General features: G+C 46.9%; 1 protein-coding gene and 1 long non-coding RNA gene across 3 annotated transcripts; both read right to left on the reverse strand.

Moving 5' to 3' along the window:
- Positions 1–584: 584 nt before the first annotated feature.
- On the reverse strand, positions 585–1,776 carry LOC119768117. 2 transcript variants are annotated; one of them, XR_005277943.1, is made up of 3 exons: positions 1,576–1,776; positions 1,019–1,433; positions 585–958 (listed from the first exon to the last, which is right to left on the reverse strand). It is a non-coding gene; the product is annotated as an uncharacterized LOC119768117 (long non-coding RNA). The 2 variants fall into 2 exon arrangements; XR_005277937.1 differs by lacking the exon at positions 1,576–1,776 and adding an exon at positions 1,493–1,546 and having other exon boundaries at positions 586–958.
- A 9,280-nt stretch (positions 1,777–11,056) lies between these two features.
- On the reverse strand, positions 11,057–12,427 carry LOC119768102. Its single transcript, XM_038258514.1, has 2 exons — positions 11,307–12,427; positions 11,057–11,228 (listed from the first exon to the last, which is right to left on the reverse strand). The coding sequence occupies exons 1-2, from the start codon at positions 11,492–11,494 to the stop codon at positions 11,096–11,098; spliced, it is 321 nt and encodes a 106-aa protein (XP_038114442.1). The 5' UTR covers positions 11,495–12,427; the 3' UTR covers positions 11,057–11,095.
- Between the last annotated feature and the right edge of the window lie 11,018 nt (positions 12,428–23,445).

Consider the following 23,445-nt stretch of genomic DNA (forward strand, 5'->3'; position numbering starts at 1 on the left):
GACTCGTCGCGAATTTTGTGTTAAATTATTTAAATGTAAATCATTGTGCCAAGAAGACGTTGTGTTTGTCGACGGGAAGTTACCAGGACGCCGCCCAGCAAGCAAGAAACCCGAAGCTGGAAGTCCCACACCGTGCGTCGTTACCGCTAGTCACCACCAGGAGCGCTGCTGCATATCATCGCATGGGCGGCTATTGGGGGTGGTGAATGTGCGTAATCCTCGAGGATGACAGGATGAGGAGGAGATGGGTTGACGCGTAAGAGGTCAGGGGTTCAGGATTTTGACCCGACCTTTGCTCGGTCATTAAGTCCGGATATCGAGAAGTGGAAGGTTGTCGGCAAGTGCAACCGTTACTCGCGAAGACAAGTGTTGGAGAAGTTAATCCTTGCACACAAAGAAAAATACTCTAAATATAAAAATATCGTTCGTTAGATTAAAAATTCGCGTTGGTGAATATTCGTAGAATGTTCAAACTTTTAATTTAAAAGTTGGAAAGTTTTTGATACTACCATGCACTTCTGGAACAAAATCGTTGTATCGGTAAAAGTATTTTACTTTCATTATAAGAAGAAAATTTTTATGGCAACAATAAATAACATTTAACATTATAGTGATGATTTTCGAGAAATGTGATGGATTTTATTTCTATTTTTATTTTAATATTTAAACAGCTGCTTATGCTGCTCAACATCGCGATTCGCGGCCTACATTTTGGAGCGCGACAGCGATGTAGAGAACAGGGTGGTCTCGTTGCCGGCCATCATCAGGACAGGCTTGGAGGAGTTGGCCATTGGGTGTTAATTCGGGAAGGTGAGTCGACGTTTTCCGACTGGGAAGTGAAGCGCCTGAACCGATAGTTTCCGATCACATCGTCCTCCTTCGAGAATGGCACAGATGTTGCCAGTTCATCCGGCCGAAGCTGCGCCGTCGCGAGTTGAGAGTTTGCGGGCGGGAGTTGCTGAAAGAGTTTGAAAGTAAATTAAATTGGCTAGACACTGAACTCATTCTCAATACTCACCGGTGACTTCTTCGGTATTCCAGGTAGATGTTCTTGATCAGGTTCGTCGGATATCGCTCCAACCTCTGGAAGTAATCCGAGTACGACAGCTTCAGGACCTGTGGCTTTCGTACAGACGGTTCTTCCAGGACTGGTGCAAACTGTTCTCCCGGATGTTTATGTAATACTCGTCATACATGTCCCGCACCGAGAAATGGACTGCGGACCCTCAGGACATCCCACACTGTCCCGTCATCACTTCCGGCACATAATGCTGCTGATGGTCGTAAACCGCCGGCACCGAGTGCAAAATCCGCGCTGACCACCTCCGATCGCTTCTCGTCGTTTCCCTCTTCCGTCGGATCCTTCTCCTCACCGTTAAAATTAACTTTATCGAATACAACCGGTGCAAATTCACATCCGCATAAACGGCGTCCTACAAAAACAAACAAAATCAAACACAAACGCCACCAAACACCCAAGCTTCCTTCTTACCCATTTCGGTCGTGAAACAGCTGCAGATCCGGCAGGAAGCTGGCCTCATCCTTTGAAAACCAACTTTCCCCTAATCCCATAACCTTGTTCCGCACCATCCTCCTTCGAAGGTATCCGCGTACAAGTCCTGGCTGCGGACGCGTTCTGTTTTGATTGACGTCGTGGACCACCACTCACTAACCACCGGAATCACCTAAACGTTTGTTTACATTTTGGACTTAGACGTACACGGTTTCACGAGAACGACAAAATGAAAGAAATTATACAGTCGAATTAAAAGTTAAAACTTTTAAATAAGTTAGGAATGAGATTTTCAAAAACTGTAGCAGTAAAAGTTTTCATTTTCAAAACAAGAATAAAACTTTTAATGTAGCAAATTTTAACCACTTAATAATTCAAAAGTAAGTTACTTTTGTCATTACCATGATATTTTTTTGTGTGTGGAGGATTGTGAAGTGCCCGGAAGAGCTACATCCGTGGCCGTGACGAGAGAGCAGGAGTTGCCCGTAGGAGATTTGGACATCCAGGTATGACCGGGAAACCCCCAGGAAAATCCCCGAAGAAACCCCAAGCCTGACAATACCCTAACCGCCATTTTGAATCCCTCATCCAGGACCCCTTTGTGTTCCTTTGTTCACTGCGTGAACACCGATTGGTTTCAACCCGGCCGTGCGACATCCGGCCCGGTGAACCATCCGTACGAACCGTCAGCGTCTCGCTGGACATTGTTCGACCGCCAGGCCGTTACCCGGTCCGTGGGGACATGTGAAGGTCCCCGCGGGAGCTGAGCTGAGGCTACCGGGCGGGTTGCAGTTGGCGGATAGCTGAATGCTCTTGCATGTTTACACTGCTGAGCACCCGGACCAACAGCGGGAAGTCGATCAGGACGTGGTGGAATCCAACTTGGGCAATGTTGTTGTTGTTTTCCTACAAAAAGCCACACCAGTCCGTTAAATCCTTCCGACAAAGCGAACGAATGCCGCTTTAAGCATTCAAAGGCCCATACTTCACAAACCTAAATCCAAGATGTGATGCGATCCGTGTCGAGGGATTCATGGCTAGGAGGGTTTAAAACAGCCTAGTCGCGAACGGTAGCCTGTGGGGCAACAGGGCGCACCCCACAGTATTGTAGCCCTTACCGCGCTAAAGCAGGGCAATGGCGTGGCGGACGGTATATTTCCCTAGCGACTCGTGGGATGAACCAGCATGTTGTCAAATTCAAAAATTTCAAAAGAGGGTTCCGATGCACCCAAAGCATCGGATCAAGAAGAAAGTCCGGTGGAAAACGCGGAGTCTGGGGGGACTACCTCCCAGCCTGCCTTAGTAGTACCGGCCGAGGCGATAGCGAACCAGCCTGAGACTGCGGTCAATGGCCCGCTGATCGTGAAAAATGCTGTGTACCAGTTCGCGAAGACTGGTGCAGGGCAGAAGATGGTGGGGACCTACAAGCGATCCCTCTCTGAGGAGAAGATCCTAGGGGACCCAAAACGTGTGAGGACAGGGCCGATAGAGCGGATGATAACTCCGAAACTACCGCCCATCCCGGGACGAAATAGGAGAAAACCTCCTACCATAGATAGCGACGCAATACGCGAACGAGCGCACGTGGTGCTAAACGACCTCCTGCCCGAGGGTAGCAAGACTAACGTCTACTACACCCTCGAGGAAGTCGCAAGGCTAAACGAGCATATCAGAAGCGCTGGCAATATCAGAAGTGACATCACCAGATCTGGACTGTCACTCACGGTACTAGTGCGCCAAGCGGAGGAACTCTGGAAGGAGATGCGATCGAAGTACAATACCCTCGCTGAGGAGGCTAGTACGGAGAAAGCTGAGAGACTGTTGCTGGAGGAGAGGGTGAAAGCCCTCGAGGTCCACAACGATTCTCACTCTTCCATCGAAGTAGAGGACCAGGTAACCCACAGTGAATTTAATTCGCTACGGGAGCAGAATGCAGCCCTCCAAGCAACGGTTGAGGAACTATCCAAAACCATTGCGGAGCTTGCAGCTGCTAAGCCGGCCTCCATCCCAGCTGCGCTCGACAGCGAAGTGTACGCACTTCGCGAGCAGAACCAGGCGCTCAGCGCCGAGGTAGCAGCCCTGAAAGAGACGACCGTCACACCACCTTCGTGTGAGTCTCAATCAGGGGCCCAATCACCTCTTTCTTCAGAGCTTGCGAATTCACAGCAGGAAATCCTTATTCTGCGTGAAGAACTGAAGGGCCTCAAAGAGGAGAAGGCCAAGTGGGAGTCGGAACCGAAGTCTGGAAAGTCTGGCAAGACTGGAAAGAACAAGGGCAAGAACAATGGTAAGAACCAACAAAATCAGAAGCCAAAGCAGGCGAAGGGTGGCGTCCAGAACGCAGATCCCAAGCCTACAGTTCCAATCACGCCTTCAGGTAGCAAGGATGTTGGCACCAGCCCCGATGGGGTGTCCCAAGGTGGCAACCCGGGCGACGAAAGCAGTGATGGAAACGCTAATGATGGTTTCACGGTGGTGAACCGAAGGAAACCTAGGTCCAAGCACAAGCCCCGTACGAGGAACGAGGCTATAGCGATAAAGGCCGATGAGAAAAGCTACGCAAGTCTATTGCGAAACCTGCGCTCTAAAGAGCAGTTTAAGGAGCTTGGCGAGGCTACTAAATCGGTGCGGCGAACTCGTCAGAACGAGCTTCTCCTTATTCTCAAAAAGGGTACGAAGCCCAGTTCCGAGTACGCCCGACTGGTTACCGAGAGCGTTGGAAGTGACGAAATCAAGGTCCGGTCACTCTGTTCAGAAACCACTCTCCAGTGTAAGAACCTGGATGAGACGGCGACGGCAGAAGACCTCCTTGACGCCATAACAACGCAGTGTCTTACGGGCACCCTTTCGGTACCCGTACAATTAAGGAAGTATAATCAAGGCACGCAGACGGCTACCTTTAAGCTACCAGCGAAAATCGCGGCCATGGTGCTTAAGGTGGGTAAGATCAAAGTCAACTGGTCAGTATGCCCAGTGTCTGCGATCGAACGCCCAACCGTCTGCTTCAAGTGCCTTGAGTACGGTCACAAGTCATGGTCCTGCAAGGGACCCGACCGTAGTAAGCTATGCAGACGATGCGGCGTCGAAGGCCATCAGTCGAAAGGCTGCACGGCCAAGGCAAAGTGTCTAATCTGCACAGGGGACGCTTTAGAAGCGCGAACGAAAAGCTGCGACCGTGCAAGTGATACAGTTGAACCTCAATCACTGTGACACGGCGCAACAGCTGCTCTTTCAGACGGTGGTCGAGAAGAAATGCGACATAGCGCTTCTCTCGGAACCATACCAAGTCCCGGAGGGGAATAGGAATTGGTTGAGCGACCCGCCAAAGGCTGCGGCAATCTGGGTAACGGGTCAGTTCCCAATACAAGAGCTAGTAGCAGCAGAGGAGGGCTTCGTGATCGCTAAGGTTAACGGGGTCTTCTACTGCAGCTGCTACGCTCCCCCGAGGTGGTCTATAGACAGGTTCGACAGAATGCTGGATAGACTGACGGACGCACTCACAGGCAAAACCCCCGTAGTGGTGGCCGGCGATTTTAATGCATGGTCCACACAATGGGGTAGCCGCGAGTCGAACCGTAGAGGCCAGGACCTACTTGAGGCACTTGCCAGGCTAAATGTTGATTTAGCCAATGAAGGATTCACGAGCACGTTCCGCAGGAACGGAGTCTCGTCAATCGTTGACGTTACTTTCTGTAGTCCCAGCCTTATGGCAAGCATGGACTGGAAAGTGGACGAGGGCTACACTCACAGCGATCACCAAGCGGTAACGTTTAGGATCTGCCGTGTGGCCCGCGGACCCGCGCAACCGACCTCCCGACAAGAGTGCCGGTGGAAGACATCGACTCTGAACAAGGAAGTCTTTGTCGAAGCGCTAAGAAGAGAAAGTGCCACTCGGGACATCCTAGAACTCGACTGCGACGGGCTAGTGACCATCCTGACTGATACTAGTGATGCAGCTATGCTGAGGCAATCTAAGCCTAGAAACGCGCGATCCCCAGTTTACTGGTGGAACGAGAATATAGCTGCCATCCGAGCAGCTAGCCTGAGGGCCCGGAGGAAACTCCAACGAGCTCGCTCCGAAGAGCAGAGGGAAGCCAGGCGGGTGATCTACAAATTCGCCAAAGCTACCCTTAGCAAGGCAATTAAAGAGAGCAAGAGGAACTGCTTCGGCAACCTCTGCCAAGAAGCCAACAATGCACCATGGGGTAACGCCTATCGGATTGTTATGGCTAAGCTGAAGAGTGGCGCGGTTGCCATTGATCGTTCACCAGAAATGATGTCACGGATCATCGACGGGTTGTTCCCTCACCACGAGGTTGAGCCCTGGCCAACGACTCCCTACTACCATGAGGGGTTGACGATAGATGAACAAATCATCACGAATGAGGAACTTATCAAAGCCGCATCAGCCCTCAAAGCGAATAAGGCACCGGGGCCCGATGGGATCCCCAACCAGGTCCTTAAATTGGCGATCGAGGAAAACCCGGACATGTTCAGGTCGGCTCTCCAAAAGTGCATGGACACTGGAGTCTTTCCGGACCGGTGGAAGCGACAAAGGCTCGTCCTGTTGCCAAAACCGGGGAAGCCACCCGGCGACCCATCCGCGTATAGACCCATTTGTCTCATAGACACCGCTGGCAAACTGCTTGAGAGAGTTATTCTCAACAGATTAACGATTTATTTAGAGAGGGGTCTTTCAGACCGTCAATTTGGCTTCAGAAAAGGAAGGTCCACGGTCGACGCGATCAAAGCAGTCCTTGAGAAAGCTAAGATCGCAGTCGAGCCCAAGCGTCGAGGGATGCGCTTCTGCGCTGTCATCACTCTAGATGTCAAGAATGCTTTCAATAGCGCTAGTTGGGACGCCATTGCGAGATCCCTCCATAGATTTCGCGTCCCCAACTACCTGTGCAAGTTGCTTAAAAGCTACTTCGAAAACCGAGTCCTTCTCTATGAGACGGACGAGGGTCTTCGCGAACTGATCATCACGGCGGGGGTCCCACAAGGCTCCTTGATCGGTCCTGGGTTGTGGAATGGTATGTACGACGGGGTGCTGACCCTGGAGTTACCGACGGGCGTTAGCATAGTTGGCTTTGCCGACGACATCGTCCTAATGGTGCTCGGTGAGTCACAGCTCCAAGTCGAGGTACAAGCAACCGAAGCAATACGGACAATCGAAGAATGGATGGGGTTGCACCATCTAGGGCTTGCGCATCAAAAGACAGAGGTAATTGCCGTGAACAACTTCAAGTCTGCACAGTGCATTAACGTCAGAGCAGGGAACTGCTCGATCGCCTCGAAGAGGTCTTTGCTCTACCTGGGTATCCGGGTAGATGACAAATTGAGTTTCAACAGTCATGTTGACTACGTATGTAAGAAAGCTATGAAAGCGATAGCATCCCTATCTCGCATGATGGGGAATAACTCTGCTGTCAAAAGTAGCAAAAGGCGCCTACTGGCAACAGTGGTCGGTTCTGTCCTCCGCTACGGAGCACCGGCATGGGGCGCTGCCTTAGAAGCTAAAACTAACCTACAGAAGGTTACGAGCGTCTATAGGCTAATTTGCCTTAGGGTATGTAGTGCGTATCGCACCACATCAGCAGAGGCGGCCTGCGTACTGGCTAGCATGATCCCAATTGGACTACTTGTCCAAGAAGACATGCGATGCCACGAGCTAAGAGGGGTCAGGAGGCATCGTGCTTCGGCCAGGACAGCCACTATGACTGTTTGGCAACGAAGCTGGGATGACTCGACCAAAGGGCGATGGACACATCGCGTGATACCCAACCTAGAAAGGTGGGTAAACAGAACGCATGGTGAAATAAATTTCTACCTAACCCAAGTCCTATCGGGGCATGGGTGCTTCAGACAGTACCTACACAGATTCGGACACGCAATCTCACCCAATTGCCCGAACTGTCCAGGCACTGTCGAAACGGTGGAACATGTGGTATTTGAATGCCCCCGGTTCCAAAGCAGCAGGGAGATCTTGTTGCTGGGATGTGGTCCTGACACATCGCCAGACAACCTGACAGACAGAATGTGCCAGAGCGAGGAAGCATGGGGTGCAGCTTCCACAGCTATAACGCAGATGATGCTTAAACTGCAAGAGAAGTGGCGCACGGACCAGCGTGCGTCCCGAAACGAAGGGCCCCGGGCCCAGTAGTTCTGTTGACATATTAAAGTTGAGATATTAACAATTGATGAAAAGGCACGCGATGATAGAGCGTGCCTCTCGGAACAACCGTTCCGAAACGAGAGCGCAACTAGCGCTGCTCCTCCCCGACGTAATATCGAAAGACAGTTCCGGGGAGGTTGAGAGCTTACCGTGATATTAGGGCGGGTACGTCCTATGCAAAAGAAAAAAAAGGCCGTTACCATTACAACCGCGAACCCTAACCCCGGACTGTTCCGACGGAGTCCCCGGACACCGTCGAAGCCTGTTGCACGTCACCAAGCACAGGAAGGGCGCGGACGGCAGGCGAGGGTCCTTGAAGGCTGCAGCCGAAGCGTCGGAGGGTCCATCCGACTGACGAAGAAGCCACCCCTTGGCAGAGCGCCGGAGGAGCGCCGACGACAGCAGGAAGGAGCAGCGACGACGGCAGAGCGGCGAGAACGGGGCCCCGAACGCGTGCACCGGAAGTGCGAAGAGAGGAAGAGGACGTGTGAATGAATGAAACCCTATCATCCATTTCATCATCCATGAAATTGAAAGATATGTCAATCTACGGTCATGCCGTTGTTCGTTGACCCATCCTGGCCAATCTGGAACCGGTTACCGGTGGCGCCTTGAGGACACTTCCAGAATATGAGAGATACCCAATTATCCGACGTATCAAACTTCATTAAATTGAAAGATCGTACCATGTATAAAGCAAAAGTTATGGCAAATTTAATTTTCAAAAAGGCCGAAAAGGACCCCAATATTAAAGGTGTTAAGGGGTCTATATGACCTCGGAATAGAAAATGCTGGCAAAAATCCATTTTGCAACCGATTTTCGTTCTTTTGGACGCAAATGAAATATATGGATGTCTAGAAATGCACCTGTGCTATGCCGAACTCTCATAAGTTTTATTAAATTTATCTATGGATTAATGCATAATAAACTATATATAATCTTTAAAAATACGAGTCATACGCTCCGGAACAGGTTGTATGCCATTTGGATCATATCTGGCCACTCTGGAACCGGATACCCTGGAAGTGGCCAAATTGCTATTTTGATAAAAGCCTATCGTGCGACATATCAAACTTCATGGAATTACAAGCTATGTACACTGGAACCAGCAAAACCCAATTGGACCATATTTGGACACTCCAGAACCAGTTCGGACACTTTCAAGTTTAATTTATTGTGTGCGAATCAACAGGCGGATATGCGCCCTAATGATTAACTTTAACTAAAACTACTTAACCCTTACAGTCCGAACGTCTGATACGAGATACCGAAAAAAACCTTAAAAATGCTGTATCTTTGTTGTTTTGTTTTGTTTGGAGGGAAAAGCCCGTTTGAGTGGATCGCCAACCGATGGGTCCTTCTCAAATAGGCACAAAACCTCTTTTTTTATTGCCAACAGATTTACAGTCCAAATGACAAAAAGGCTTTTACATAATTACTTAAACTAGCCTATTAAGCTAACGAAAATTACATACAATATAAATAAATAAATAAATAAATAAATAAATAAATAAGCTACATAAATAAGCTTTGGCCTCTTTTGACCAAATAAGTTCGTTCACCCCTCAAAAGAACCGGACAAATGTCTATTTTCAGAATCTACAAAGAAATCCGGAATCGGATACTTGGCCACGGAGATATTCCGGAACCTAGTGGGGTAGGTTTTTGTCCGGGTATGCAACCCAATCTACAAATTATGATTATTATCATAAATTCTTCAGAAAAACCATCCCAATTTGCTCCAAGACCTGTTCTGGACATATTAGGCATATTCCTTTGATCCCGGGCCTACGGATATGAATTGGCCACCCTTCCGGAACCGACTACACAGGAACGGATGTCGAATTCTTCATCAATTCTAATATGGCTTCCGACATGTCAAATGACACTAATTTTGGCTCAGGAAATCAAATTTGACATTTTCAGTACGTTCCGGTGCCATTTGGCCATCCTGCCACCAACCCGGAATATCCGTAACATGGTTCCGGTGGACCAATTACGGTAATTTCACAAGTACACTTTCCGACATGTCAAACAACTCTGATTTTTGCTCAGGAACTCAAATTTGACATCCTCATTAAGATCTGGTGCCATTTGACCACCCTGCTACCAACCCGGAATATCCGTAACATGGTTCCGATGGACCAATTACGGTAATTTCACAAGTACACTTTCCGACATGTCAAACAACACTGATTTTTGCTCAGAAACTCAAATTTGACATCTTCATTACGATCTGGTGCCATTTGGCCACCCTGCCACCAACCCGGAATATCCGTAACATGGTTCCGGTGGACCAATTTCGGTAATTTCACTAGTGTACTTTCCGATACGTCAAACAACACAAATTTTTGCTCAGGAACACAAATTTGACATCCTCAGTACGTTCTGGTGGCATTTGGCCACCCTGCCATCAACCCGGAATATCCGTAACATGGTTCCGTTGGACCAATTTCGGTAATTTCACAAGTACACTTTCCGACTTGTCAAACCACACTGATTTTTGCTCAGGAACTCAAATTTGACATCCTCATTACGATCTGGTGCCATTTGGCTACCCTGCAACCAACCAAGTTTCGGTAAAGGCATAAAGGTCATAAGAAGCATCGGAGCACGCGAGCTTGTATTCAGCTAAGGAACTATTCAGGCCGCCAAGATTTTGGTAGTAAACAGAAAGAATGTCTCGTCTGGTATTCGATGTTACGGAAGCGAGAGCTGAGCAGGGCTTTGATTGCTATGAACGACGCCTTGAAGTGAACGAATCGACGCTAACAAAGTCGGGCCAGAATGCTGAGTTGGTAATAACATTGGTAAAAGCTACAACATCGGGCACGGTAACTTTGAACGACACGAATGTTAGTGGTCGAGAGTCTGAACGAGACTCAGAAGTCAGTCGTTGACAGTTAAAGTTATCATAGCACCAGCCGGTACGGCTTTGGATGTAATTAGCGATTTGCTCGGCCGTTGTTGCGGGGTCAAACGGTTTAGCATAGAAATGCTTGCAGGTAAAAGCCGGGGCAGTTTGCTGAAGAGGAGGAGCCAAATTGTGTTGAACTAATGGTGGTTGTAGGAAGGGCTGTAAGTGGGGCTGTAGCTGCTTCCGGTTCCGGGGACGAGCAGCTTTTTGTTGTGGCACAGATTGTGGATTGTTGTTGATTGGTTGCACTCTAGTGTTGGCAGCAAGCGAAAATGCCGTACTTCTGTTGGCTGCAGGAAGATGGAACCCAGCCAATGTTGATTGTGATGTTTGGAAGGCATTGTGAGCTTGTGGTTGTCCAGACGCTGATCGAGAGCTGCCAGATTGCCGGTTGGTAGTGGATCCGAAACGAAAAACTGGAACGGTTGGGAATCCAAATGAGGGGCGGCAGCACCTGCGGCTTCGGCCGGACATATACCCGAACGAGCATTACCTGCACGGAAGGTTAAAGGTGCGGAGGGCGCGACTAGGTTCGGCGTCGGTAATCCAGGTAGGGTGGTGATAGTTGCGGCGCTGGATGAGCAGCGGGTCCCGAAAGCACCGGGTTGCGTCGAATAGTTTGCTGGAACGTTTTGGAAACCGAATGAGGGGGCGGCAGCACCTGCGGCTTCGGCCGGACATATACCCGAACGAGAATTACCTGCACGGAAGGTTAAAGGTGCGGAGGGCGCGACTAGGTTCGGCGTCGGTAATCCAGGTAGGGTGGTGATAGTTGCGGCGCTGGATGAGCAGCGGGTCCCGAAAGCACCGGGTTGCGTCGAATAGTTTGCTGGAACGTTTTGGAAACCGAATGAGGGGGCGGCAGCACCTGCGGCTTCGGCCGGACATATACCCGAACGAGCATTACCTGCACGGAAGGTTAAAGATGCGAAGGGCGCGACTAGGTTCGGCGTCGGTAATCCAGGTAGGGTGGTGACAGTTGCGGCGCTGGATGAGCAGCGGGTCCCGAAAGCACCGGGGTGCGTCGAATAGTTTGCTGGAACTGATTGCGTCGAGTGGTTTGCTGATCGGAAGGTTGAAGATGCGGCATGCCTGGCTCGTTTAGACGTTGGTTGTAAGAAGGAGTTTGGTGTCTCACCAGACAAATGGCTAGCATCGGCTTCGAGAGATGAAGGTGTGTTCGATGCTGGGGGAGGTGCGGAATTTCCTTGAGGCAGTGCGGTATCTTGTCCAGCTTCGGCTGGACATATACAATTTGTGCAATTACCTGTGACAAAATGTTGAACTGCAGGCAAAGGTGCACAGGATGAGATTCCACCATCAGCGGAAGCAGCGGGCAGAACAGATTCGGCTTCCAGTGGATGCTCGGCGCTGGTCTGTAGATAGCTCGCAGGGCTTGTCGAAACATCCATAGCGAGCTCGATGGTAGGTGAATTCGGAGTGGTGGAGGTCGTTTGAGTCGGTGGGTCGTAAGTGGTGGAGGTCGTTTGGGTCGGTGGGTCGTAAGATCGACGAATCACATTGCCGTTGTCGTCGAATTGAACATAGTACTGGTGAAATTCGGAATAACTTATTTGTGGTGCAGTATCACGTCCTGCTTCGGCTGGACATATACTTGTTGTGTAATTACCCGTGGAAACCGAAGGTTCTTCAACCACAGGGTCGGTAGCTTGAACAGGGAGTTCAGGTTCAGGTTGAACGGGGGGAGCAGCGAGCGGAGGTACTGCACTTCGGGCTGGCTGTTCAGGAAGCTCGGTAGGTGAGGTTACACCAGCAACTACAGAAGCGAAGGTAGGAGTGGGAAGGTCGGCAAGATCTTCAGCGGCAGGTGAAGGGCTGTGCTGGAGGTTCCTTTACGCTTCGAAGGGCATTCTTGAACAGCATCGTCGTCACCGGCAGCAACTTCGTCGTCTACATCAACGCTGCCCTCGCTGAGTTTGCGTTTCCCATTTGCGTCAGCAGCTGATTCGACGGCCTTATCGCCAACCGAACGAATAGAGAGATCCAGGGCAGCAGTGTTGTGTAAGTCACCATGGCAGGCTTCCAGAGTAGCGTACGACAGCTGGTTCAGCTTGGAGATGTTTCCAATCATGTTGTAGCAAGTTTCGATTTTCGACTCGAGGTTGGTTTCCACACGTCTCAGGAGAATGCGGGTGGCCTCAACTGTTTCACAAATATATCCACCTTGCGGTGAAGCCGAAACAGAGAGTTGTTCTTGCAATTTTCACAGAACCAAAACATTCCTGGGTTGTCTCTCAGCGCTGAAGAGCCGGCAGCTGTGAGTCCAATACACTTCCAGTGGAAGCTTTTGTCGCAACCGCCGTAGCACTGAATGAGTTTGTTGTTGTGCCTCACGCCAGGGTTACTGCAGACATCAGCCGCGCAAAGCTGCGGACGCGTCATGTTTGTCTGTATCGCCGAGCCCAAGGCTGGCAGCCAGATGATAAAGTAGCCAAGCGATATGTGACGAGCAGGACAGAAGGTAACAATAGCAGAAATTTCTCCAAAATAAACTTAACTAAATTAACTTAATTGTCACTTATTAGTAAAAACTTCACTTCGCCGAGACGGACTAGAGCGCGATAGTCGCGATGAATCACGACGCGGGTGAAAATGATCGGTTTAAAACACGAAAAAGTACTCCGAAAGTGTTAGCTATATTGACACGATGTAAACAGACTTGCTATAACGTCAATTCTTCGGTGGAACCCGGAATATCCCAACTACGGAGTATTTTCAAGAAATTTATTAGAGTGGCAATATGGGTATCAAAATTCAGCATTTTCAAAATAAAACTCATTGATGACGCTAAAACCATTGTTGGATACTTCTGGCCATTTTGGGACCAATTCCAGGTTCTCCGGTGGAATCCGGAATATCCCCAATTCTAAAGTATTTTCAAGAATTTTATTAGAGTGGTAATATGGGTATCAAAATTCAGCATTTTCAAAATCAAGCTCATTGATGACGCTAAAAACTATTTTGGAAATATCTGGCCACTTTGGGACCGGTTCCAGGTTCTCCGGTGGAACCCAGAATATCCCAACTACGGAGTATTTTCAAGAAATTTATTAGAGTGGCAATATGGGTATCAAAAATTCAGCATTTTTAAAATCAAGCTCACTAATGACGTTGAAAACCATTTTGGACATATCTGGCCACTTTGGGACCGGTTCCAGATTCTCCGGTGGAACCCGGAATATCTCCAATTCCAGAGTATTTTCAAGAATTTTATTAGAGTGGCAATATGGGTATCAAAATTCAGCATTTTCAAAATCAAGCTCACTGATGACGCTGAAAACCATTTTGGACATATCTGGCCACTTTGGGACCGGTTCCAGGTTCTCCAGTGGAACCCGGAATATCCCAACTACGGAGTATTTTCAAGAAATTTATTAGAGTGGCAATATGGGTATCAAAATTCAGCATTTTCAAAATAAAACTCATTGATGACGCTAATACCCATTTTGGACATATCTGGTCATCTTGGGACCGGTTCCAGGTTTTCCGGTGGAACCCGGAATATCCCCAATTACAGAGCAATTTCAAGAATTTTATTAGAATGGCAATATGGGTATCAAAATTCAGCATTTTCAAAATCAAGCTCACTGATGACGCTGAAAACCATTTTGGACATATCTGGCCACTTTGGGACCGGTTCCAGATTCTCGGTGGAACCGGAATATCCCCAATTCCAGAGTATTTTCAAGAATTTTATTGGAGTGGCAATATGGGTATCAAAATTCAGCATTTCCAAAATCAAGCTCACTGATGACGCTGAAAACCATTTTGGACATATCTGGCCACTTTGGGACCGGTTCCAGATTCTCCGGTGGAACCCGGAATATCTCCAATTCCAGAGTATTTTCAAGAATTTTATTAGAGTGGCAATATGGGTATCAAAATTCAGCAAGCTCATTGATGACGCAAAAAACTATATCGACGCAACGAACATATCTGGCCACTTTGGGACCGGTTCCAGGTTCTCCAGTGGAACCCGGAATATCCCAACTACGGAGTATTTTCAAGAAATTTATTAGAGTGGCAATATGGGTATCAAAATTCAGCATTTTCAAAATAAAACTCATTGATGACGCTAATACCCATTTTGGACATATCTGGCCATTTTGGGACCGGTTCCAGGTTTTCCGGTGGAACCCGGAATATCCCCAATTACAGATCAATTTCAAGAATTTTATTGGAGTGGCAATACGCATTAACAAAATTTAGCATTTTCAAAATCATTCCAAAAAAATAATTTGAGTGTCAACAAAAAACTTTATTTTGAAAATGCTGAATTTTGATACCCATATTGCCATCTAGGAAAAGCTCCGTAATTGGGGTTGTTCCGGGTTCCACTGGAGAACCTGGAACCGGTCCCAAAGTGGCCAGATATGTCCAAAATAGTTTTTAGTTTTTATTTTAATCAATGAGCTTGATTTGGAAATGCTGAATTTTGATACCAATATTGCCAATCCAATAAAATTCTTGAAATTGCTCTGTAATTGGGGATATTCCGGGTTCTACTGAAGAACCTGGAACCGGTCCCAAAGTGGCCAGATATGTCCAAAATGGTCTTAAGCGTCATCAATAAATGCTGAATTCGGATACCCATAATGCTCCCCCAATAAATTTCTTGAAAATACTCCGTAGTTGGGAAATTCCGGGTTTCACCGGAGAACCTGGAACCGGTCCCAAAATGACCAGATATGTCCAAAATGGTTCTCAGCGTCATCAATGAGCTTGATTTTGAAAATGCTGAATTTTGATGCCACTCTGATAAAATTCTTGAAAATACTCTGGAATTGGGGATATTCCGGGTTTCACCGGAGAACCTGGAACCGGTCCTAAAGTGGCCAGATATGTCCAAAATGGTTTTCAGCGTCATCAGTGAGCTTGATTTTGAAAATGCTGAATTTTGATACCCATATTGCCACTCTAATAAAATTCTTGAAAATACTCTGGAATTGGGGATATTCCGGGTTCGACCGGAGAACCTGGATCCGGTCCCAAAATGACCAGATATGTCCAAAATGGTTCTCAGCGTCATCAATAAGCTTGATTTTGAAAATGCTGAACTTTGATACACATATTGCCACTCTGATAAAATTCTTGAAAATACTCTGGAATTGGGGATATTCCGGGTTTCACCGGAGAACCTGGAACCGGTCCTAAAGTGGCCAGATATGTCCAAAATGGTTTTCAGCGTCATCAGTGAGCTTGATTTTGGAAATGCTGAATTTTGATACCCATATTGCCACTCTAATAAAATTCTTGAAAATACTCTGGAATTGGGGATATTCCGGGTTTCACCGGAGAACCTGGAATCGGTCCCAAAGTGGCCAGATATGTCCAAAATGGTTTTCAGCGTCATCAGTGAGCTTGATTTTGAAAATGCTGAATTTTGATACCCATATTGCCACTCTAATAAAATTCTTGAAAATACTCTGGAATTGGGGATATTCCGGGTTCCACCGGAGAACCTGGAACCGGTCCCTAAGTGGCCAGATATGTCCAAAATGGTTTTCAGCGTCATCAATGAGCTTGATTTTGGAAATGCTGAATTTTGATACCCATATTGCCACTCTAATAAAATTCTTGAAAATACTCTGGAATTGGGGATATTCCGGGTTTCATCGGGGAACCTGGAACCGGTCCCAAAAGGCCAGATATGTCCAAAATGGTTTTCAGCGTCATCAATCAGCTTGATTAGTGAAAATGCTGAATTTTGATACCCATATTGCCACTATAATAAAATTCTTGAAAATACTCTGGAATTGGGGATATTCCGGGTTCGACGGGAGAACCTGGAACCGGTCCCAAAGTGGCCAGATATGTCCAAAATGGTTTTCAGCGTCATCAATGAGCTTGATTTTGAAAATGCTGAATTTTGATACACATATTGCCACTCTGATAAAATTCTTGAAAATACTCTGGAATTGGGGATATTCCGGGTTTCGCCGGAGAACCTGGAACCGGTCCTAAAGTGGCCAGATATGTCCAAAATGGTTTTCAGCGTCATCAGTGAGCTTGATTTTGGAAATGCTGAATTTTGATACCCATATTGCCACTCTAATAAATTTCTTGAAAATACTCTGGAATTGGGGATGTTCCGGGTTTCACCGGAGAACCTGGAACCGGTCCCAAAGTGGCCAGATATGTCCAAAATGGTTTTCAGCGTCATCAGTGAGCTTGATTTTGAAAATGCTGAATTTTGATACCCATATTGCCACTCTAATAAAATTCTTGAAAATACTCTGGAATTGGGGATATTCCGGGTTCCACCGGAGAACCTGGAACCGGTCCCTAAGTGGCCAGATATGTCCAAAATGGTTTTCAGCGTCATCAATGAGCTTGATTTTGGAAATGCTGAATTTTGATACCCATATTGCCACTCTAATAAAATTCTTGAAAATACTCTGGAATTGGGGATATTCCGGGTTTCATCGGGAACCTGGAACCGGTCCCAAAAAGGCCAGATATGTCCAAAATGGTTTTCAGCGTCATCAATCAGCTTGATTAGTGAAAATGCTGAATTTTGATACCCATATTGCCACTATAATAAAATTCTTGAAAATACTCTGGAATTGGGGATATTCCGGGTTCGACGGGAGAACCTGGAACCGGTCCCAAAGTGGCCAGATATGTCCAAAATGGTTTTCAGCGTCATCAATGAGCTTGATTTTGAAAATGCTGAATTTTGATACACATATTGCCACTCTGATAAAATTCTTGAAAATACTCTGGAATTGGGGATATTCCGGGTTTCGCCGGAGAACCTGGAACCGGTCCTAAAGTGGCCAGATATGTCCAAAATGGTTTTCAGCGTCATCAGTGAGCTTGATTTTGGAAATGCTGAATTTTGATACCCATATTGCCACTCTAATAAATTTCTTGAAAATACTCTGGAATTGGGGATGTTCCGGGTTTCACCGGAGAACCTGGAACCGGTCCCAAAGTGGCCAGATATGTCCAAAATGGTTTTCAGCGTCATCAATGAGCTTGATTTTGAAAATGCTGAATTTTGATACCCATATTGCCACTCTAATAAAATTCTTGAAAATACTCTGGAATTGGGGATATTCCGGGTTCCACCGGAGAACCTGGAACCGGTCCCTAAGTGGCTAGATATGTCCAAAATGGTTTTCAGCGCCATCAGTGAGCTTGATTTTGAAAATGCTGAATTTTGATACCCATATTGCCATTCTAATAAAATCCTTGAAAATACTATGGAATTGGGGATATTCCGGGTTTCACCGGAGAATCTGGAACCGGTCCCAATGTGGCCAGATCGGTCCAATATGGTATTGGGTATTATAATTGTACTGTAACTTGCATTATGATAAAATGTTAAACAAATTGTCATTCAACATTCGATCCAAAATGCAAAACAACTAGAAAATAGAGGGCTAAAAAAAGTTACCTGGTTGGTTTTGGGAATAACTTAGGGTAAGTGCCTCTGTTTTTGACTTTTCAAAAAGCCTGTCCGCATCTTTTGCTTCTTAAATTTTGAAAATCCGTCCACAGGGAGCCGAGATACAGCTGTTTGAAGTTGGACTTCGCCTTTTTTCGCTAGCTTGGTAGTTCGCGGGATAATATTGAGGATGGTAGTTTAATCTCGGCTGGCATTAGCAGGTTCTGCAGATCCTCACGTGTCAGCGTGCCCAGACAGGTTTCCTGCTTCAGCTTCAGTCTGCGCGCTAGAAAACGATGGACGTAGGCGAACATCCTCAGCAGGCGTTCCCATCGCGAAAACAGCTCTAGTCGAATGATGGGCTTGACCACGAAGTGGCTGAACATGAACGCTGGCCTGAGTTCTTCCGTCGCCTCAACCCGCTCGAGGCAGACTTCGGGCCAGTTTTCTTCCTGATCGTAAATGAACTTGTAGCAGACGTAAACTTGCGCGTCGGGTCGAAAGTTGGTCTCTTTTTTGCCCCACTTTGTAGCTTCGTCGGCGACGTTCATGCGCGATGGACAGTATCTCCACCCGGCGGCCTTGGACATTGACAGGATTTCGTTGACCCGGAACGCCACATACGGGCGAAATCGGCGGTGGTCGGTTTACCTGATCCACTGCAGTGCCTAATCCGCTTTCCTTCTCGATCACGAAGTTCTTGACCGTCGTAGGGTTGATCGCTCCGATCCGCGCCAGCACGGTTTTGTCGTTCGAGATCCAGTTCCGGATGTGGAATCCGGCTTTCGCATGAACCTCGTGTAACGTTTGTAAAAATAATGATGTTAATTTGATTTGAAAACCGTGAAATATATGTAACCACTTAAGAAAAAGCAGTACTACTCAAAAATAAGTAGGACTTGATCAACATTGACCTCACCCTCACGCGTGGCACGAGCTGTCAAAGTCGCTTACACTAATACAACGAAGCTGCTTCCGGTTCATTCGCGAGATTGAGAGAGCGGAGCACAAGAGAGGGAGAGGGAACGAAGAGAGCAGAATCGGGTGGATCAACAACCAACATCCCGATTTGCTTGTCAGTTGGATTTCTACTCGTTGGGCGCCATTTGTAAAAAAAAATTAGTTCTTTCTTGACAAAAAAACCCAAACAGAAGAAATTAGTTCGAAACACTTTTTATTTTTTAGCTGCCCACCGATCGGCTCTTTCTCAAGGCCTACTTCCTCTTCTTCGCCCTGACCCTTCTTCCCCTCACCCTCTTCTTCATCTTCCTTCTTCAGCGCCGCTGCTCGGCCTCGTAGCTGGCCGTTCCGCGACCGATGGAATTCGCTTGTCGCTCCTTAGAACCCGGCGGATCGTTCGGCGTGATCGCCGGTTCTTTCGCGCCGCCGTCTTCCTTCAGGCAGCTTCGCGACCGCGTCGAGCGGCCTCCAGCCGCGCGTGGCTCACCAAGTTCGAGACCGGTTCTTTTCGGTTTAGCAAGAAATACTGCTCTCGCTTGCCGAAGGTCGCCGCTAGTGCTTAGCGGACCAAGTAGCGCCGACCGATGTTTTCAGAACCGAAAAGAATATTCCGCTAGCTGTTCCGGTGCTTTGTCCCTCGGCGTGTACTTTTACCTGGCGTAACAAAAACTTGGCGCGGCTCAGCCGCAAACGAACCGTCACCGTTTCGAGTAGAAATCCAACTGACAAGCAAATCGGGATGTTGGTTGTTGATCCACCCGATTCTGCTCTCTTCGTTCCCTCTCCCTCTCTTGTGCTCCGCTCTCTCAATCTCGCGAATGAACCGGAAGCAGCTTCGTTGTATTAGTGTAAGCGACTTTGACAGCTCGTGCCACGCGTGAGGGTGAGGTCAATGTTGATCAAGTCCTACTTATTTTTGAGTAGTACTGCTTTTTTCTTAAGTGGTTACATATATTTCACGGTTTTCAAATCAAATTAACATCATTATTTTTACAAACGCCATCGCAACTGCTTCGTCCGCCGTATCGATACTGTCGAGGTAATCGTCAACGTAGTGCTTGTTGCGAAACGTTGCTGCCGCCTTCGGGTGATCTGCTTCGTGTTCGTCAGCCTTGAGATTTTTCACGTACTGCGAGTGGGCTGGGGAGCACGTCGCCCCAAAGATAGCGACGCGGGCCACCATGGTTTCCAACGGCTTGTCCGGCAAATCTCTCCACAGGAACAGCTGTGCGCTGCGATCGGGTTCCCGAATCTTCACCGCAGATGGCGACCTGTCTCTCCCTGAACTGGAAAAGCACGGACAGCAGCGGCGTCAACAGGTCGGGCCCCTTCAACAGCATGGTATTTAGGGACACGCCATCGACCTTGACAGCCGCCTCCAAGATCACGCGCACTTTGCCGGGCTTTTTTGGGTTCAGTACTACTCCGAGGGGCAAATACCAGGTCCGGCGAGGGTCGAAAGTGTCCAGTTCCGCAGCGGTCGCCTTGTGCGCAAAACCTTTCGACTGGAAGTCCTGCTTTCGTACTTGATCGTTCAGTGCCGGAACTCGTCCCAGGAGTCGCTCCAAACACTTCATCCGCTTCTCCGCCATCGGTCTGCTATCCGGAAACTCCACGTAGTCCTGTTTCCAGAGAAGGCCAGTTTCAAACCGCCCACCTTCGACTCGTTTGGTAGTTTCGGACAGAATCTTGTTGGCACGCTGGTCGTCGACGCTCTCCTCGCTCGGTACTGCCATGACTCCGAGGCTTTCAACCGCAAAGAAGCTCTTGACGTACTCGTGCAGGTCAACTTCGGCTTGTTCATCAGAGATGTGGAACTGGCAATGCCACTATGGTACATTGGGTGGCCAAGTTTCAAAAAAGTGACCTTATCCAAATATTTTTTGGTATTTTTTTCTCGAAAGTAAACATTCTAACTAAGAAAAATCCAAATTTTCAAAGCTCTAAGTTTGTTCATTACGGAGATACGCAAGCTGAAAGTCAAAAAATGGAGTAAAAATCTAGCGTTTTTCGTAAAAAAGGCTGATTGTATAATTTTAACATAGCTCAGCCATTTTAAATATTTTATTAGGACAATTATACATCGTTGGAAAGGTAATGAGATAAGCTTTGAAACTATTAATAGATAAAATGTTGTTTCCAAACCAAAAACTGAAGTTTTCATCGAATAACTGGAGCATTTTTTTGACAAAACTTATTGTTTTGTGTTTGTTAATCGAGTACTTTTTTTGCTAACATGAAACCTAGATCACTTAAAAGCAGTCTTCCCGAAACGCGCGCACGCCGTACACGCCGCACAAGTTTTCAGTGCAGATGAACCTCAAACACACCAGGCTGCCATGTTCGAGTTCTCCCCGCACGGCGCACTCAAGTTTACACGCGGTGTAAACACGGGGTGCACACCTCGGGTACAACGCCGTGCGAGCGAAGAGCGTGTAAAGAGACGAAAAAATGACTGCTTCTCACTCTCTCTGTGGCAAACACTGTAGTGTGACTGCAGCGGAGAATGAAACACCGCTTTACAGCAGAGGGAGCGTGAGGGAACTATTTTTGTCTCTTTTCTGCGTCGTCGGCTTGCACGGGGTTTGTACCCGGGGTGCAAGGTTCGGTTTTAAACTCGAGGTTCGTGTGCGCGTACAGACAGTACACGGCAGAGTTTAGGTTTGCTTGTACGCGTGCACACGCGGTGCTGGTGTTTGATCGAGTACAGAAAACAGAACGCGGCGCACGGGGATCACTGCTTAAAAGATTGGATCATAATCTAACATTGCTGAAATTTCCAGCCTGCGATTTTTTGCGTTATCGGGGATATGCCATTTTGAACATTTACGTTTTATCAAAATTTGCTGCAATCTACATATGCGCCCGTTTATTTCACTTGCTTTGCTACCTACTTCGTGGGCATCGTCGCTTCAAAAATCAATACCTGGTTTCAAGAAGTTTAAAATGACTTTATTGGAATTTTCTGTTGCCTACATTTAAAATTGAGTACCTTAGTCAAAATAAGGTATTCGTACCGAAGTTTCTCAAGCGAAACTGGAGAATCTCAGTTTGATACCGAAAAAAGTATTCAGCAAAATATTGACTTAGCATGATGAATTTCTGCGATCAATCCATGAAACTGATCCACATTTAAGTTCTATGTTGGTTAGTACAAAACATCATAAAAAGTACCTTTAACATATCCTGAAGCTGTCAGAAACTCTATAATCAAATGAATTTTCATGAACAAGAACATTAGGATTAATAAGAATATGGTTTGTATTTTATCGCTTTACTTCATAATTTATATTTTGAATGAAATCAATTTTTCTGTTATTTGATTTAACAATTAAAATTTTCGAAATTTATGCCCGAAAGGGTGGGGAGGGGGGTCTCAAGTTATATGGGCTCCAGACAGAAGAGCAGTATTCCAAAGTCGAGCTGACAAGCGAGCAATTCAGGGATTTCAAGCAGTAGATGTCAGTAAACCGCTTAGGCGTTCGGAAAATGAAGCATAATTGTCTAGAAGCTTTGTCAACAATATAAGAAATATGATGTTTAAACTAGTGTTTAAACGTCATTTCCGAGTCTAGGAGGACGCCAAGGTCCTTCCCGCAACGTTCCCTCGGGACGACTTCGCCGTGTAGGCGATATTCAAATGTGGTCAACCTTTTTTTTGCGAGAAAAAGAGATGATACAGCCTTTCTTCGGATTTATGACCATGCGGTTAGTACAGCACCAATTAGCAAAGGTTGTCAGGGCGGTTTGAAGAAGTAGGGCGTCTTCGATGGAGTGAATGCGGAGAAATAATTTCAGATCATTGGCGTATGACAACGGAATAACAAGCCATGCAGGCTGGAACTAGTAAAAAGCCAACTGGACCATATCTGGCGACCCCGAAACCGGTTCCGGATACCCTGGAAGTGGCCTGATTGCTATTTTGGTAAAAGCCGATTATTACCACGTTTTCAATAAGATTCCTCTTAAAAATCATTAATAAATTGATCAAAAACCGTCAAATTCAAACTTAGATACCGTCAGTGGGGGTGACTATGGGTCAAAAAACGAAACACCTCTCGAAATTTCTTAATAACAAAAACAATTTAAATAACATCGAAAATCTTTTAACGTAGATTTGTTCTTAGATAGTTTACTAACATTTTCCCAAAATATGGTCGATTTTGATGAACACTACCTTAAATGCCAATTGTTTGAAAATTGACCCAATCTCACCCCTTAGAGGGGTGACATTGGGTCAAATGAAACTAAAATGATGCTGAAATACAAAGATATGGTAAAAAAAGTCATCCAACAGCGTTTCTTGTTCGAGGGAATCGTATTGACACGCTACAATGTTTGAAGTGGAGATTTTCAAACACTTGGGTAGTTTTCGAGCAATTCTAACAAAAATATTAGAAAAATGATTTTTCGAGAGGTCATTTTTGGCCAAAAACGTACCCCAACTTAAGACATCTGCCAAAAT

Source organism: Culex quinquefasciatus, chromosome 1, assembly GCF_015732765.1.
Source record: "Culex quinquefasciatus strain JHB chromosome 1, VPISU_Cqui_1.0_pri_paternal, whole genome shotgun sequence".
Classification (NCBI taxonomy): domain Eukaryota; kingdom Metazoa; phylum Arthropoda; class Insecta; order Diptera; family Culicidae; genus Culex; species Culex quinquefasciatus.